Source organism: Leucopleurus acutus (assembly GCF_964270905.1).
Source record: "Leucopleurus acutus genome assembly, chromosome: 2".
Lineage (NCBI taxonomy): Eukaryota > Metazoa > Chordata > Mammalia > Artiodactyla > Delphinidae > Leucopleurus > Leucopleurus acutus.
The window spans coordinates 179,639,548-179,657,789 of NC_139143.1; the positions used below are offsets into that span (position 1 = coordinate 179,639,548).

Consider the following 18,242-nt stretch of genomic DNA (forward strand, 5'->3'; position numbering starts at 1 on the left):
CGCTCTCCTGAGACCTCGTATTCAGAATCAATTGTATTCTCAGTAAACCCTGCAAGAAGATGTGCCTTTACCAATGGATGCTGAACACGAAGGTTTCTCCTCCTTCCAGTATACTAGAATTCCAGGTAATGAGAAACATTAAAGTGGGCTTTGGTCAATTTATTCTGCAGACAAGAGCTCCTGTGGGCTGTTCCAACTTCAGCTGTTCTGCTTCTCCAACCATCTCTCCCTCTGGCTGGGCCCCCTGGGGCTCTCCTGGGCCCCTTCCTGGTCCTGCTGGAGCCGCCTCCCTTCATTTTCCCCACCTGTGTGTCCCAGGTGCTTCTGGGAATCTTGGAGGTTGGGGCTCAGTGGCCAATGTTTAGGAAGAGGCCCTGGCGGCTTATGGAGGTCTAGCCCAGAACCAGCAGGGTCAGCTTGAGGGGTCATTGGGGGTCAACCGGCCCTCGGAACCAGGACTGGGATAAGGCTGTGCCCCTGAACTTGGCTGGGGTCCTGGTATCTGTCCCCCATTCAGAGCTCAAGCAAGGTGATGGCCATCCCTGTGGACATGGGCATCCTGGGCCTCAGAGCACCAGTCCTGCGTTCCATTTCCACACTGGGCTTCTGCAGCCCAATGGGGGCAAAGGTGCAGCTAAGAAGTCCATCCAGTGGAGGAGAAAGGACTGGAATTCACCCGCTGGCCAGATTCCCAGGCCACCTGATCTCCCAGAAGTGGTCCATGGAGGATGGTAGGGGATGTTTTTGCCTCTAGTTTTGCAGAAGGGGCCCAGCAGAGGGGCCACTAGACCCTGGTCTGGGGCACATCAGGGCCGGGCAAGGTCAGGACGGTGGGCAGGAGGGTGCCCTGCGGGGAGGGGAAGCTCTGTAGCTCCTCGGGCACAAACCTGGGTGAGACGTAGTCGGCCAGGAAGCAGAGGGTGCGCTGGCGCCCCACACAGTAGATGAGGTCGTCCACCACGGCACACTGGAAGGTGTCCGGGTAAGGGGTCCGATATGTGGCGCACTCGTACCAGAGGCGGGTGCTGGCGCTGCAGCGGTACACGCTGATGCCCAGGCTGCGGTTGAGGTCAAAGCGATAGAGAAAGCCTTTGACCGCCACCATCTGGGCTGTGCGGTCCTTGCCGCCCCCAGTGGGGCCGGCCCGCCAGCGCTGCTCCTGGGTGGAGAATCGGAGCAGCAGGTAGCGCAGGGAGCCGCCGGTGACGAAGATCTCTCCGGCGCACGCCGCGGCTGTGTGCGCCAGGGCAAAGGTGTCACTGGGGAGCGGCGGGGAAAAGGTCCAGCGGTCCAGGCGAGGGTCGTAGCATTCCACCGTGTTCAGACATTCACCCCCGATGGCGTACAGGTGTCCATCCAGGGCCACCAGCTGGCAATGAGGGCGGGCCTGGTTCAGAGGGCACACCTCACTCCAGATGCCCGTCAGCGGGTTGTAGCAGAAGACACGGTTGGAGGGCTGGTGCCCAAACCCCTGGCAACCGGACACGATGAAGAGATAATTGAAGAGGCTACAGACGGCACAGCCCCGGGACACAGCCTCAGGGGGCAGACGGGCCAGCGGGTGCCAGACATCCCGCTCGTCGTCATAGCAGCAGAGGCGGCTGGAGTCTTCCTGGGGGCACATGTCGGCCACCACCAGGTGCTTGCGGCCCCGGAGCCGTCGCTGGAGGATCAGCTCCCGCTCTGCCCCACTCAGGCACCCGTAGATGTCTGGGCTGCGCAGGACCTGGAGGTAGTTGTCACTCATCACCTTGTAGGCGGCTTCCTTCAGGGCCTCCAGGCTCTGCTTCTTGGCAAAGGCCAGCACCTCATAACAATTGCCCAGATCCAGGTGGGCACCTGGGGCTGATCCAGGGCTGAGTGGGAGGTGAAAGAAATTGGTCCCAGCCACAAAGTGCAGGTGGGGCTTCCCGCTGCTTCCAGCTGAGCTGGACCCAAGAGCACCCTGGGACATGGGGCTGGTGGGCAGGGTGCTCTGGTCTGGGCACGATGGAGCAGGGTCCCCAAAGCCTTCGAGCTGCAGCTGGAGCTCCGGGTTCTCCACGATCTGAAGGAGGCTCTGCTTCCTGCTGAAGCCTTGTGCGGAGGGTGACAGCACAGGCTCGGGGGGGGGCGTCTGTCCCCACTCCACCTACTCTGTCATCGGCCTGGCCTCCCGAGGCTGCCCCCACTCCCAGGGGGCCTGGCCCTGACACAGGGGGTGGAGCCTCCGCCAGGGCTGTTGTTCTGGGGGCCAGCCTGTCCCTGGAGGTGGCCTGACGGGTGGACTCAACACAGTAGTCGTACACCTTGCGCTTCAGCCTGGGCCTGGTCCCCTCCATCTTCTCCGGTATGAAATTCTCCTCCACTCGAACCCGGGCCACAGACAAGAAGGTATAGGAGGCCTCACTGGCTCCCTCCTGCTGACGCAGGGCCAGGCCCATGTCCGAGGCAGCCCGGAGGGCCCCAGCCTCTTCCCTGTGGACCCCTGTCACACGCGTAAAGACCCAGCTCTTGTTCATGTCACTCTTGCCTTCTGTGTGGGCCGCCCCGCACCGGTCGGAGGATTCCTGCTCCCCGGCCCCCAGCTGCTCCTGGGATCTGCCGTCCCGCCATGGGGCAAGCTCACCGCTCACACCGCTGCCGTCCGCTGCAGCGAGGCCAGTTAAGGAGCTTTGGGGTTCACTGCACCAATGGGCGCGACAGGGCAGCTTACCGCCAGCAGCTGTTCCGGCTTCCTGGCCACTGCCCCGAGGACGTGCCAGGCCAGAGTCCGTGCACTGCCCACCCTGTTCCTCACCAGCACGTTTCCTCTCGGGTTTCCCAGTCGCTTGGGCTTCTGAGTCTGCAGGAGGTGCTCCTGTCGCCAGGGCTCCGGGACCCTCCGGATTCTCCCAGCTGCAGCCCAGCGATACTCCGGCCCCCTTGCTTCCCCTCCGGCGTCTCAGGCCCCACTGTGGCGCCCCGGAAACAGCCTCCTGAATGGCAGGCTGCCTGGAGCCCTCTGCCTCGTCCTTGGCCTCAGCCTTGGCGTTCCCACCCCCCAGGGGGGCCTGGGCAGGCCTTGGCTTGTACAGCCTGTAGGCTGCGGTCGCCAGGAGCAGGGCAGCGGCAGACAGCACCACCTTGCCCGCCAGCTGCATGTCCAGATGGCAGCCCTGGGCCTCTGCTCCCTCTCCTCTGGGGAGCATGTTCCCAAGCCGACCTGGGGCAGAGGAATGTCAAGAATCCGATTAATGATTGCCCAGTAGGGAGTGGTTCCTGGTTCCTGCGGAGCTGAGAGGGACGGGGCCTTGGGCTGGCTCTGACCGGCTGCCCAGCGGAGGAGCTGTGGCAAAGGTGACTTTGAGCTGGCAGAGGGTGGCCGGTGGGGCTCAGGGCTGGCAGATCTCGGCTGCCGGCCCCCTTGGATCCTTCGCTGCTTTCCCTGGGAGCGGGAGGCCCCTGCCGGGGGGCTGAGCCTGTGATCAGCCACCCGAGCCGGCAGCAGCTGGAGAGGGTTAGGAGTGTCCAGCGGGTACCCAGAGAGGGAGGGAGCTCTTGACCAGACAGTCACCGGATGCCAGGAAAGGCACGGGGTTGGCGATTATTTGTGTGTGTGTTTTGTTTTCTCTTTTGCAAATCCGCTGGGCTGGGAGGGTTGGGTGTGGTGACTTGTGGGGCAGGTGGAGCCACGGCAGGCATGGCAGGAGAACCTCCCGGGTCTGTTTTCTTCCTGTTGAGGTTGGTTGTTCCCCACGGTGGGGGGTGGGGTCCGCAGTCAGCAGCAGGTGAGGCTGAGCTGGGGACTGCGGCCAAACCACCTGAACTGGCTCCTGTGTGACTCTGCCCTCCTTCCCTGCCTGATAAGTTGACTAAGAAAACCGGCCTTCCTGTGAGGAGTTGGGGAAAACACATGGCATTAGTACCTAGATCGGGGACAGACATGGGCCACAACCTCACCCTCTGAACCAGACAACCTCATATGGTGAGAGGCCAAGGGAGACTCACCCGCCGCTCATCTCACCGGTGCTGTGGGTTTCGGATCCAGGCCACACAGCTCTGCTACGTACCAGCAGTGTGACCTTAGGCAAGTGATTTCACCTCTCTGTGCCTCAGTTTCTTCATCTGAAAAATGGGGGTAACAGCATCTCATAAGGTTGTGGTGAGAACAAAATAGGTTAATGTGTGTAAAGGCCGCAGGGCTGATGACTCCCATAATTGTCATCAGTTGGACCTTTGGAAGCGCAGGTGTAATTCTGGCCCTCCCCAGACTGAGGTCTTTTTGGGGTCCCCAAATGCCAGGGCAGGGGTTTCAGCCTCATGCTACCTATGGGGGCTGATGGTGCCAGGTGGGCGGTCCCAGCACCCCCTGGTCCCACTGTTTCAGAGTCACTTAGAGTCTAGGTGGTGATGCCATCACTCTCGATTTCTAAATGTTGGCATTTAACTTTTAAATATGAGAATAAAAACCACTCTGAGGGCTTCTCTGGTGGCGCAGTGGTTGAGAGTCCGTCTGCCGATGCAGGGGACGTGGGTTCGTGCCCCAGTCCGGGAAGATCCCACATGCCGCGGAACGGCTGGGCCCGTGAGCCACGGCCGCTGAGCCTGTGCGTCCGGAGCCTGTGCTCCGCAACGGGAGGGGCCACAACAGTGAGAGACCCGCGTACCGCAAAAAAAAAAAAAAAAAACCCCACTCTGAAATACAGAGTTTTCAGAGGAATATGTCTCTGAAACCTTGACTTGAGGAGAAAATCCTGATTCCTTATGATGTTGTTCACAACCCTCTACGCTCCAGCCTTAGTTTACCTTCCAAAATCATCCCCTGATCGCGGCTGTGCCTACCTGGCTCTGGACTGGGGCTCAGGCTGCCTTCCCCTGTCTTTGCTGGTCCACATTCCTCCAGCAATCTGAGTCAGGTCAAAGGCTGCCTCCTGTGCCTCCTTCCTGGTGCCTCCCTCCTTCCGGCATCATCGTTTCCTTCTTGTTCTGTTGTTCTTCTATGCGGCTCTTTTATCTTTCATCACACGGGCTGCGGCTCAAAGTACACACTGCTCTGCTGGATTCTAAGTCTCCAAGTAAGTTCAACTCTGGGGCCGGAGGCAAATTGGGACAAAAGCCAACATATTTGTGCCTTTCTGCGGGGAGGATGGGGGTGGACACTCAGGATGCATCTCATCTACTGTTCACTGTCCCGTTTGGGAGGGATACAATTGTCATCCCCACTTTATGGCAGCTCCAATGTTATGTCAATTTGCCTGTAAATGGGGATTTCTATCTTTTGTTTCCAGACTCCTGAATTTTACAGACTTGAATTCACCCAACAGGTAACACTGCCCCGGTAGTCAGGCATTCTCTGCCTGTCTTGCTGGTGACCCGCAGCAGGGTTTTCTCGCTTTCCATCACGGTCACAATAGTGATTTACAATTATCGTTAGACGTGCAGATTTCAAAGCTCTGCCCCCAGATTTTATGATTCAGTAGGTTTGGGATGGCTTCCAGGAAATCCGCATTTTTAATAATCATCTCAGGAGAGTCCAGTGGGTAGAGGAATGGAAAGTAAGTCAGTGTTTTTACTTGTCTGCTAAGAATTCCTCTTCACTCCTGGGTGGTGGGTGAGCAGTTGCCCGCTAGACCATCCAGGAGAGTGGCGGGGAAAGGGGAATGGATCCTGGGTACTTTGTATGAGTGGAAATAATCTCACCTTCCCAGTCATCCAGGAAGGTGGGTATTGTCATCGCCCTCATTTTACAGGTGAGGAAACCGAGGCGTAGGGGGATGCACCAATGTCGACGGAGGTTGTCAGTGGCAGAGTCTTGATTTATAACCGGATGTCTCTAACTGCAAGGCCCATTTATCTTCCTCTGGGAAGGAGAGGATGAGCTATAAAGGGGAATAAAAATGATTTGTCCAGTGGTGAAATCAGGGCTTTGGGGACTGATGTGGACCGCCCCCCTCCCAGGGACCAAGCTACCATTTCAGCAGGAAGGGCAGCTTTGGGCCTCCCATACCCTCAGAGAGGGAGACTTGTGGCATGCCCTCCTGAGTGCTGTGACCTGGCATTGTCCTCTCAGATGCCACCAAGGGAGCAGTGTCTCAGCCCCTTTCATGGGCTGCTTCCCACCCAAGAAAGGCTCCATGTGTCCCGGAGCACCCTCCCTATAGCCACAGCTTAAAGGCTTTGAGTCAGACAACCGCTCTTTCCATTTGGAACTGTACCCCTGGGTATTGGATGTGGCCAAACCAGGCCCCTGGGTGGCCAGGAGAAAGTGAAAGGGCCACTGGGAGCAGAAGACCCAGCCCCAGCCCTGGGGAAGGACTTACATCCAGATCTGGAAGATGGCGCCTGTGCCTGAGATACGATCAAGTCACAGTGTATCACAAAGGAAAAATTAAAAAGGTGACTTTTCAACAGGTGCTTATTGACAAAGTACAACCAGACTATTCGATGGCCAGGGAGGCTGGAACAGGGGCATCAGAAGAGAGGTCAGGAGAGGATTCCAGAAAGAGGTGTTTAGCATTGAATATTTTGATAAAAGAAAGAGGGGGCATAGACTGATTGATTGATAGGACAGTTATTTACCAGATGTTTACCATGTACCAGGCCCTGTGCAGTGACCTAGGTTAACAGACACCCATGGAGCCTGAACCTGTGGAGACTGCTGACTCTGGGGGAAGAAGATGCTTAGCAAGAAGGTGGTGAAGTGTGATGATGCTTGTAGGTGAGTGTGTCTGGGGGAGAGGGAAGCAGGAGTCCCTGTGCCAGGCCAGGACACGAGAGTGGAGAGGGTACTTGGTAGGCAGAACAGGGAGGGCCAAGAAGAGGGAAATAGCAAGGAGTGAGGAATACAGGGGGACGTGAGAGCTGTGACAATGCAGACTGGATCTCGGGGCTGGGTGCAGGCTGTGCGTATGAGGGTGGAGGGTCAGGTGACACTGATATGAATCCTGGCTTAGCACTTCCTTTGTTGGAGGGTGGAAGTAACACCTGTGACACAGCTGAGCGCAGAGGGGACCTTCAGTAAAGGAGGCTTCCTGCTGTCTGCCCTCCATTCTGGTCCCCAGTGACCACGGCCACGTGAGATAGTCATAAAATGTAGGCTTTATTATTATTCAGGTATGGTGAGGCCAACAGATCAGGAGATGACTGCTCTTGGAAAGGTAGCTTGTTACAGTTCCCTAGGGGAGCCCCTACCCTCTGCTGTACAGGGCCACATGAGGATGCACCAGGGTCAGCAGGAGGCAGAGGAAGGAGGGGAAGTGGGAAGCATTGACTTTACTATGTTTTTCATGGGAAGGTAGGGTAAAGGATGGGCAAGGTAGGGTAGGCTTAGAAGTGGCTAGCTTGAATAATTTCAGGGGACTCTGGGGCTGTCTTTATTTGTCTCACTTCTGGTCCTGGAGTGACTAGGGTAGGGGACCACTGGCCCTGAGGTATAAGAGCCTTGTGAGAGCCTATAAAGGAGGTGGCAGGGGAAGGATTTGGACTGGTTCATTTGCATATGAGAGGTGTACTCCTAGGTGAGTCATTGGCCATCTCCAGGAACTAGCTAGCCTTCGGAGCTCACTGTCAGCTCAGCGGGCCCCAGATGCCCAAGTTCTATATCAAGAAGATATAGTTACTACAGGGAGTCAGAAGACCAGAAGCGAGAGACTAGGGACTTTGGGGTCTCTAAGAGGCTGCCGGCTCCCCCGCTGGATGGTTGGGAGTGAGTTTGGGCTCTACCCTGAAGTCTAATCCCACCCGGCATGTGAGCAGGACGCTCCTGCCAGCTGACTTCAAAGTCCATAAATTACAGCTTTTTTTCCTCCAGTCCATTTGGAAAAAGTGAAATGAACAAATGAAGACAGGAGCAAAATTAAAAGATAATTGGAAGTCTATATTGGGCTTCTGTGGATGTGTGTGCCTGCTGCCAATCTGGTCTCTCCGTGCGGGCAGGATCAATTGAGAACTCTTCGGCTGGCTCAGGGGTGGATAAAACAGAGACAAATGCGAGCCATGCAAATAAACAGACGCATCTTCCAGCGATTAGCGCTGCATTCCATCATGCCGGTGCCTCCTCCGGTCTGCTCAGCCTGATGAGTCTGTGTGTTCCAAGGTGGAGGTGGACTCCAGGTGGGTGCAACAAGTGAGGGCCTGAGTGGAGGGTCCGCGGTGGTGAAGAGCTGGGCGCGGGCACTTTGGGAGGAGAGGTGTGTGTGCAGAGAGTGGGTGGAGACGTCAGAGAGGGAGTCGGGGAGTTGTGTGGCCTTATACACAGACATGCACACACAGACACACACACACGCATGTGAACACACATGCATGTGTGTGCACACGAATGCACACATACCCACGCACACACATGTGTAACGCATGTATACAGATGCGCGTGCACACAGTGTACGTGCGTGTGTATGGATGTACGTGTATGCGTGCACGCACGCATGCACACATACACACTTGAGGGAGACCATGGACTTTTAAATCCAGAAGTGTCATCAATAAATGGATCCTGTCTGATGGGGAGACTAAGTCCTAGCTGTCTGTCCAGCTGGGACTAGAACACAGGGCATCGGACTGGGTCTAGGGGTGGAGGATTAGGTCAAGGATAAGTTGCCACTTGTCGGAAGGGTACTCAGTATTTGACGGTGGTATGGTGGTTCTCTACACTCACCCAGAGGCCTTTCCTCGAGAAACATTCCTTAACGTATGTTGGGCTTTTTTACCCTCAGCGTCCCTGGGCTGCACCCCCAGCTGATGTGCACGGCTGCATCCACACCGGTTGTTAAATGTTGACCTATTTCCATTCTGTGGTGAATAGCCACCGCCCCAAGCCCACCAGCCTGACTGCCGTTCCCCCAGCACCCCTTCTGTCCTCCCCACCATTTACGAACTAGAAGTCAATGCTTGGTATCACAGGCTCCTCCAATGCTGCACCACTCAGCTAGGGCAGGACCACGCTTCACCAGGAGGTAAAGTGCCGAATATTCCCCCACGCCACTGGCTCCGCCCCAACCCCCAGGCTCCTGTTCTGCTCCGTCTAGGGTGATGCTGGCACAAGAGTTCCTGGACCGAGCATGCCACCTCAGTTGGGATTCTGAGCCTGCAAAGGTAAGGCCAAACAGGGACCCTGGTGGATGTGCCACGGTGAATGCCATTTGCTGCTGAGCCCCGAGTGCTAAGCTCACCCCTTCCTGGGCATCCCGTCAAAGTTTCCATTCACGTGACCTGAGCAAATAGCTGTCACGGTTGTTATGGGCACAGCCCTTGACCGGGCACTTCTCACTGTACCACCCAGTGCAGATGGCATTGTCATCCCCATTTTATAGATGAGGGCACTGAGGCTCCCAGGAGTCATGGTGATCTTGCCCAGGGCCCTGCAGCTTGTGAGTGGTATGCAGGTGGGGCTGAAACCACTGTCCTCTCTGACACTGAACCCTGCATCCACCCAGCCCACCTGCTACCTGCTGCCAAAGTTCACCTCCACAGGAACCCAAGGTAGGACCAACATTGCTCTCCAAGGGGACAGACAGGTCACTGTAGTTCCCTGACGTTCTGGGAGGAGCAGAGGCCAGTGGTGAGTGAGGCCAGGATTTTGGAGAAGACAAATCATGCTGTAGCAGCCAGAAAAGGGGTCTGGCCTGGAGAGGGGATTTCAAAGAGCTGGGAATGCCAAGGGTGTGAAGAAATGTCCTACTTACGATTTCCTCTGCACAGACCATTAGGAAGTGGAATAATGGATGTGATACGTGCCTGTGAATTTGATGGGGAAATTGAATGTGAAACGATTCGTGGATGCTGTTTGAAACGGCAGATTGCATCCTGATTTTTACTCCTGGGGTGGGATGAAATGAACCAAAGGGAGCACCGCGAGGTTTGCGTATGTGGCATAAGCCGTGCCGCACACAGACAGAGCTTTCACGGAGGGCTCAGAGCCAAGAGTGATAGTAGTAATAATGATGATCATAACCAGTATTTCCTGGGTCCCCACTCTGTGCCAGGCTCTCTGCTCTGCCGAGGCTGCAGGCACCATCTTCTTTCATCTTCACACAGACCTAGAGGGGAGTTAAGACCCATTCCACAGATGAGGAATCTGAGGCTTAGTTTCTCGCTCAAGGTCAAGTCAGTTTTACCCCAAAGCCATTCTCTAGAAACCCCTGTCAGCATGCAGGATCTCAGGCCCTACCCCAGCCTCAGAAAATCAGAATCCTCCTGTTAACCAGATCCCTATGTGAAGCACTATAACCACGCCCATAATCCCAAGAACCAATCAGCTGTATGACCTTGCGTATCATCAAGAGCATGTGTCTTCTCTTGCCCTGAGTCAGAGAGAGGCGACACCTTTGTCACTGACCCCTTGACATCTGAGCTCCCACAACAACCTTAATATACATCACTACTGATTCTGAGTGAAAATCCCTGTGCCTTTGTTTTCCCATCTCTCAAACAGGCATGACGTCATCCCTCTATGGGGTTATTGTCAGAAAACACAGTAGGATGCCTAGGAGGGCACCTGGTGCAGGTGTACAGAGGGGTTGATAAGTGTATATAAAATGAATTGATGGATCATACTGGAACCCATCATTGTCAAAGGCTGGTTGTGTGCCTCGTCCTGGGCTCAGTGCTCCAGAGGTAGCTTCTCATTAAAGCGAATTTTCACAACCTCACCAAGGAGGCATGGTTATCCCTGTCTTGCAAGGAAGAAACCCTGAGAGGTTATTTGCCTAAAAGCACACAGCTAGGAAATGGCAGCCCTGAGATTCAAACCAGGCGCCTTTAGATCTGAAGCCAGGCTGTGTCTCCCTCATGTCATTGCTCGTGTCTCCTCCTCCTGCAATATTCCAGACAGTCACCAGCCCTGAGTGCCCTTCCAGGGGCAGCACACTCCCTGGAGCTGGCTGTCCACGGAGCCCCATCCTGGTCGCTCATCTCTCCCCTCCGCTCTCTCCTGCTTCTTCCGCAACCCATGTTCCGAGTTGCCACTTGCCTGCTCCAGGAGTTCCTGTGGCTCCCCGGGGCCTCCCCTCTCAAATCTAAATGCCTCAGCCTGTTCTCCAAGGTCCCTTCGACGCCCCGACATCATTTGTCACTGTTTCCAAACACCCATTCTGCTCCAGCCAAGCTCATCTGTTTACTGTCCCCTTGTCCCTGTTGTCGCACAGGCCACTTCTCCCATTCCTGGCGCTTTTTCCCACATCTCTGCTGTTCTGTTCACTTTTGCAAAACCCCAGATCAAAACTGGGCCTTCTCTATAGGAACTCAAACCAAGACAGCAGTTCTTGACTCATTCTGGGTACCAGGCCTCTCTGAGGACCTACTGGAAGTTATAGACCCTTGCTGGAAAAGTGCACATACACATAATATTTCACATGCAAATTCTGGAAGTCTCCAGACTCTTGGAGTCCTAGTTAAGAACCCCTGAGCTAGGGGAAGTACATGCTAAGCTTTTGGAGGGATGTGTCAAACTGGCTTTTGGGGTGAAAAATAAGCCAGCCTAGGGGGGCACGTTTTGAAGTATGTGCTTTGCGTTTACTCCAAGAAGAAAAATGGTCCTCTGGCCAGATCAGTTTAGAAAACACTGTTTTGTGACCTCTGAGCTCAATTTCTTCACTTGTAAAATGGGGCCAATAAAACCTGCTTTTATATAAGTTGTCATGGTGATTGGATGAGTTGCCTTGTGGTGTGTCGAGGACCACCCTCTCTTTGGGCCCCTGCATATTTTTTTTTTATAAGTTTCTACTTAGGATGTTTTTAAAAATTTATTTATTTATTTATTTATGGCTGTGCTGGGTCTTCGTTTCTGTGCAAGGGCTTTCTCTAGTTGCGGCAAGCAGGGGCCACTCTTCATCGCGGTGCGCGGGCCTCTCACTGTCGCGGCCTCTCTTGTTATGGAGCACAGGCTCCAGACGCACAGGCTCAGTAATTGTGGCTCATGGGCCTAGTTGCTCCGCGGCATGTGGGATCTTCCCAGACCACGGCTCGAACCTGTGTCCCCTGCATTGGCAGGCAGATTCTCAACCACTGGGCCACCAGGGAAGCCCGGACGCCTGCATCTTGTGTACTTTTCAAGAGGCCACCAGGAGGGGGAGAAGCTGAGACTCTCTGCTGCCCATCACCAGTGGAGAGTAGGGTCCCAGGGAGCTGGGAGCCTGGTGAGCGTGACTGTGGCTCCCAGTTTTTCCTCTAAGCCAGCAGAAGGGGCTGTGGAAGAGAGCCAAGGTAGCCCTTGCTAGGAGAGCAGCTGCTGCAGCCCTGAGTCTGGCTCTGACTCTTGTGTCCACAGGGACTAGAGAGCTGGTCTGGCCCCAGAGAGGCAGGGCATGTTTGTGTTTCACAGCCCTGAGCCTCTAAATGGAGCTGACTCCGCGCAGCCAGGGGCCTTACTGGCCCATTAGCGCTGCTCTGGACAATTGCAAATCAACGCTCTGAAAAGAGACAGCTGTCCAGGTGCAGAAGGGGGACAGAGCGGCCCCAGCCAAGCCGCAGAGGGCCGGAGGAGGGAGGGGAGGCTGTGGGAAGAGCAGCCAGGGTAGCCTGGGGCCAGGGGCTGGGGCAGGGGGAGCCGTGCAGGGCATCCACACGACCTCCGCTAGGGGCCAGATTCCGGGCTGGTTCTGGGGATGCAGGAGTAAATGGAGAATGAGTGGCAGCTTCATTGAGCACCTACTATGCGTCAGCCACTGGGCTAGGAACCCCACATTCTCTGTCTTTTAATCCTCTTCCATACATGCAGACTAGGCTATGTGTTCAACCAAATCCCGGTTCAGTTTCCCCTTCCTGAGCGCACAGGAAAACTACATTTCCTAGCCCCCTCTGCAGTGGTGGGGGCATTTGATGGAGTTACGGCCTAGAAAGAGCAAGCAGAAGTGATCCGAGTGGCTTCCGGGTTGAGGCAGCGAAGAAGCCGCGGGCAGCCTCCTCTCCTCACACCCCCTGCCAGGATGATCTCAGAGGCCACATGTCCCAGATGGACATGTGAGGTTGTGACCATAAACTGGTATTGGGTTAAACCACTGAGATTTCAGGATTTGCTAGTTGCAGGAGCCAGTGTCAATTTCCTGGGCTAATATGCAGTTCACTGGTAGAATGGCTTGTTCCCACTTTGCAGATGGGGAAACTGAAGTTCAGACAGGGTTATTCACCTAGCCAGCAGGCTCAGCCTCAGACCCTGTGCCCTATTATACCCACTCTACCCCTCCAGCAACTCAGGGTCTAGAGGGGCAGGACAACATCAGAGCAAATCATGATGAAACGCGACAGGGGGTACATGGGGTGCTATGGAAACAAGGAGCCAGGAGCCAGGGCTTTTGGGGAGAGGGGCTTCTCAGAGCTGAGTCATGAGGGGTACGACAGGTGCACCAGGCAGCGAAAGGATAGTCAAATCAGAGGGCCCCCTGGGTGCAAAAGCCCTGAGGTCTGTGTGTAGCAACGGTTCTAAGCATTTGAAAACATACGGGATGTTGACATAGCCAGAGTTAGCCTCCAACTGGGTGGCAATGACAGGGAGACTAAATGAGTTCCAGGACTTACAGCAAGAAAGCTTGAGATAAGAACCAAGGAAGGAATTCCCTTGACTGGAACTGTTAAAAAACAAAATTTATGAGTAAATGCAAAGCTCCAATTGGCCTTATTAAGCAATTCATGAATCAGGCAGCATCTCATCTGGCAAACAGGGAGATACTCTGAGGGGTTACACAACATGGAAGACTGTCATAGTAAGGAGCGGGGGACAAGGTAAGGAAGTCATCAGCAAGGAAAAGTGAGAGTTCATTGGAGGAAAATAAAAGTTGAGGTGAAGACAGCTTCTCATTGGCTGAGCTGTGGTGTTTTCTATTGGCTGGGCTTGTTGCTGGGCAAGAAGGAAGTCTTCCTCCCTCTGGGGCAATAAAGTAGCTGGGCTACCTGTTTGGGAATGCAAGGCACATCTCTTCCTATTGGGGTCAGTGACTGATATCTTTCTATTGGAGTCAGTAACTGATGTTTTTCTGTTGGGATAACTGACGTCTTCCTGTTTGGGGTAATTCACACTAGTGATAGAGCGTGAGAGCTCCCTCTACGGTCCTTCCTGACTCCAATTTTGGTTGAGGTTTCCTTTCATTAACTTTCAAGGAAGGTTTCAAAAATAATACAAGGTGATACCTCATTGTAGTTTTGATTTGCATTTCTCTCTGATTAGTGATGTTGAGCATCCTTTCATTTGTTTGTTGGCAATCTGTATGTCTTCTCTGGAGAAATGTCTATTTAGGTCTTCTGCCCATTTTTGGGTTGGGTTCTTTGTTTGTTTGATATTGAGCTGCATGTGCTGCTTGTAAATTTTGATTCACTTTGTTATACAGCAGAAACTAACACACCATTGTAAAGCAATTACACTCCAATAAAGATGTTAAAAAAAATAATAATAATAATACAAGGTGTGGGATTCCCCCCATCAATAGTCACCAAGAGCTGGGAGAAAATGAGAGAGGTGCTGTTTCCAATTTGGAGAGAGGAGAGCCTAAATTGTGTTTCCTTGCCCATATCCCCCAGGTGGGACCCCATTCTTTCTGTCCCCCGACTCCCCAGGAGCATGGTTCTCTTCTGTATTCTGAGTTCTAATTTCCCAAGATCTATAATTTAAAGACTGTCCCAGCTCTGTACTCTGGGCTCCGTGATGCAAGATGGTGAGGCTGTTTGCCAAAAGTTTTTCCTTCACATCCCTCTAGGTGGTGGTGGGTGAATACTGCTTATTTTATTCTCCATCTTCAGAGGTGTTGTGTTTCCATTTCCATCGCTGTCTGAGAGCCTGGGGGGCCGGGGAGAGGACAGATGAAGCACAAACCATAAAGGGCAGAGCCTCAACTTGTACTGTTTCTAGGCAGCAGGCTTGCTTCCAGCAATCAGAGCTGAAACAGACTTTGGAGGGCCCACGGTCCAACCCTCTCGTACTGCAGGTCAGAGATCGCATAAAAGGAGGCAACGCTCCAAAATCCACTTAAAGGGGAACCATGTTCCCGGGTGGCTGCTTTAAGGTCTGAAAGGTCAGCTGAGGGACCCCACATCTGCAGCTGTCCTCACTCCCCCCATGTGCTTATGGGCTACTCCCCCATGCCACAGCAAACCAGTGAGCTAGGAGCTGTTCACAGAAGAGAAGCTGAGGCCCAAGAGGAAGTGACTCTGCCCAAGCCCTTCATCTCAGAGATGGCAGAGCTGGGATCACTGGCCAGTGAACCCCAAGGCTGCCCAGTAGGGGATGCAAGATGGTTTGGAAACCTCCAGGGCCCTCATCTCCAGGGAGCGCCAGCCGTGATGGGAGAGACCCTTTCCTACCTGGCAAGGTTCCCAACTGGGAAGGCATCTGAGACCAAAGCAGGGGCCCCGGTCTATCCCCAGGGATGACCAGCACCTCACAACTGTAACAGGTCCCCTCTGACTCCTCCCTTGGTAGCTGCCTTCCCCTTACTCCCCAGGTAAATGACTGGAGGGGAGTGTCTGGCTCTTAGCTGGTATTCAGGAAATCTTTGTTGAATAAACAAACGAATAAATGAGAACAGATAAATTACCATGTTAACAAGAGCAAACGAATACAGTCCAGATCAAGTTTTAAGTTGTTTGTAAGTACTGAGGGGCAATGAGCTGATATCTACTGGGCCAGGATCCATCAGGGAGGGTTGGAAGGTGATACATCTGGAAGGAGGGGCTGTAACTTCACAGAGATTGCAGAGGAAGGGCTCTGGGGGAGGGAGAACAGGTTGGGCCAAGGCTCTGAGGTAAGGACGTGCAGCCCCAATGGGACGGAAGTAAGTGATCGTGGTTGGAGCGGGGGACAGTGTCGGGGTGACATGAGTGGACACAGGGGAATGGAGTTCAGCAATCCATTTTTTCTTCAAGCTGTCCTCAGGGCTAGAGGGACAAGTCCGTTGTGTTGAGTTAGATGTCAGATAAGGCTTGAAAATGAAAAACAGGAAAGAAAGATTAGAAAACTGTCCCCAGGATAGCTGAGTGATTTGGAGATTGGTCATCTCCAAAATACGGTGGTCAACCAGTTCCTTCAAAACTCAGGGCACCCTGGGTTTGGGTCCCGGCATGGCCATGAAATAGGTGTGTGTTCTTGGGCAAGTGACTCCTGTTCCTGGAGCCTCAGTTTTCCCATCTGTAAAATGGGTGGAGAGTTGGAAATTTGACCCCTGTGATGCAAGGTCCTGAATGTATGTTCCACCAGTGGGAACCTGTAGAGGACAGTGGGTGGGGAATCCGAGATTCTGTCGTTCTGGGGGCCGCCTCAGAGGTCCCTCTGTGGTGCCAGAAGTCATTGTGAGGGTCTCTTTGTCGGGACCCCACAATCCTCTGCTTCCTCTCTGGCCTTGGCTTCTGCCCCTGTAACGTTTCCCTAAGAGGCTGTGCTAGTCCTTTGCCAGACTAACAATTTGTCTTGGCCTTCAGAAGCCAGCCCAAGCATGAGCCCCTTCAGGTACTGCTTCTAGTTTTATTAAGTCTAGCAATGAAAATCGTAACATTGATTTTGCTCTTACCATGTGCCATGCCCTGTGTTAAGCAACTCATTTAATCCTGAACAACAACAACCCTGAAAGGTAGGTACTACAGGCAGACCTCGGAGATTCTGCAGGTTCAGTTCCAGACCACCGCAATAAAGCAAATATCACAGTACAGTGAGCCACGAGGACTTTTGGTTTCCCAGTGCATATAAAGTTATGTTTACACGATACTGTAGTCGATTAAGCGTGCAATAGTGTTATGTCTAAAAACACAATGTACATACGTTAATTTAAAAATACTTTATTGCTAAAAAATGCTAACCCATCATCGGAGCCTTCAGCGAGTCCTAATCTTTTTGCTGGTGGAGGGTTTGAGATATTACGAGAATTACCAAAATGTGACTCAGAGACCTGAAGTGAGCAAATGCTTTTGGAAAAATGACATTGATAGACTTGTCCGACACAGGGTTGCCACAAACCTTCAATCTGTAAAAATGTAATATCTGGGAAATGCAATAAATTGAGGTCTGCCTGTAGTAATATTGTTCCTAGGTGGGAAAATTGAGGCTCAGAGGAGATCAGTAGTGTGGAGGGGAAGCCAGAGGTATGGGGGCGGGGCTGGCCACTCATTCTGCAGTGCAAGCCCTGACCTCCAGGCTTGGTTCAGTGTCTCCAGCCTGGGCACCCAAGGACAACGACTCCCTCCTGCAGAGTTAAAGGGCAGGAAGGCGGCCTGAAGACCCGGGGTGGCCTCCTGGAACTGGTTTTTCTCGCTCTGAGCCTCAGCTGGAGGCAGAGACTGTGCCAGTTCTGGACGCTGAGGACTTGGAAATGGTTCTTCCGGAACTTTCCAGTCACGTGGTGTTGTTTTGCCTCTGTGGACTGGGCGGGGCCACGGGAGGCCCCTCAGGCTGGCACCTGCCATCTGTGATCAATGCATAGGACGCTTGCGGGCCAGGTGCCAGCAGAGCCAAGAGCACAGGCCTGGGAGTTGGAGGCCTGGACTGGACACAGTGCTGGCTTTCTTGGTCATCTGCTGAGTGGCTTTGGTCAGGCCCGTCCTGTTCTGGCCTCAGTTTTCCCATCTGTAAAATGAATGCATTGGGTAAATCCTAGCAGCTTAGAGAGAACAGTCAACACAGCAGTGGCCGAGACTTGTATTGGCATGGCGTGTGTGGTGACGAGGTGTGTGAGAGTGTGTGTCTATGAGTGTGTGAGCGCAGGGTTGGGAGAAGCCGGGCGCCTTCTCAGGTCAGAGGAGTTGGCATGTGAAAGACGGGGGGGGGAAGAGTCCTGATGGACAGTCAGGAGGCCAGGCCCTCGTCCTGACTGCAGCACTGACTTGCTTGTGTCTCTGACCTGGCTGTACCTGCTCTCTGGGCATGTGGACCCCCATGTATAAAAGAAGAGCTTCGGGTTGAATGATCTCTAGTGTCCCTGTGGCTGTGAGTCTGATTCTGCAAAGACTTGTTTGAATGCTAACAGAGTGGCTGGGTGATTGGTGAAGTGACCAGTGTGTTGGAGTCAGGGGCATCCTGGGTATGACCTTGGCTTTGTCCCTTGCTGACCATGTAACCCTGGGTGGTCCCTTCGCCGGTCCCCTGGGTATCCTTCTTCATCGGGGACAGTGGCCGTAGTGCTGAGAGCCCACAACACTCTTAGGGGCCCATGACATGTTTTAATTTCTCTTTAAAACCAGAAATTAAAAATTGAACTTAGCCACTTTGGTTATATTCATGTTTGTATTAACACAGTCAGAAAATATAATTTTAAATAATTTTTCATATGAAAGAAGGCCCCGGGCCCCCAAAATTCACATGGGGCCTGGCT

General features: G+C 53.7%; 1 protein-coding gene across 1 annotated transcript; it reads right to left on the bottom strand.

Annotated features, from left to right (window-relative positions):
- Positions 1 to 784: 784 nt before the first annotated feature.
- On the bottom strand, positions 785 to 3,170 carry KLHDC7A (kelch domain containing 7A; the record flags this gene model as incomplete). Its single annotated transcript, XM_082834238.1, is given in 2 exon segments — positions 785 to 2,092; positions 2,094 to 3,170. Coding segments are annotated over 2 exon segments (2,385 nt in total).
- Between the last annotated feature and the right edge of the window lie 15,072 nt (positions 3,171 to 18,242).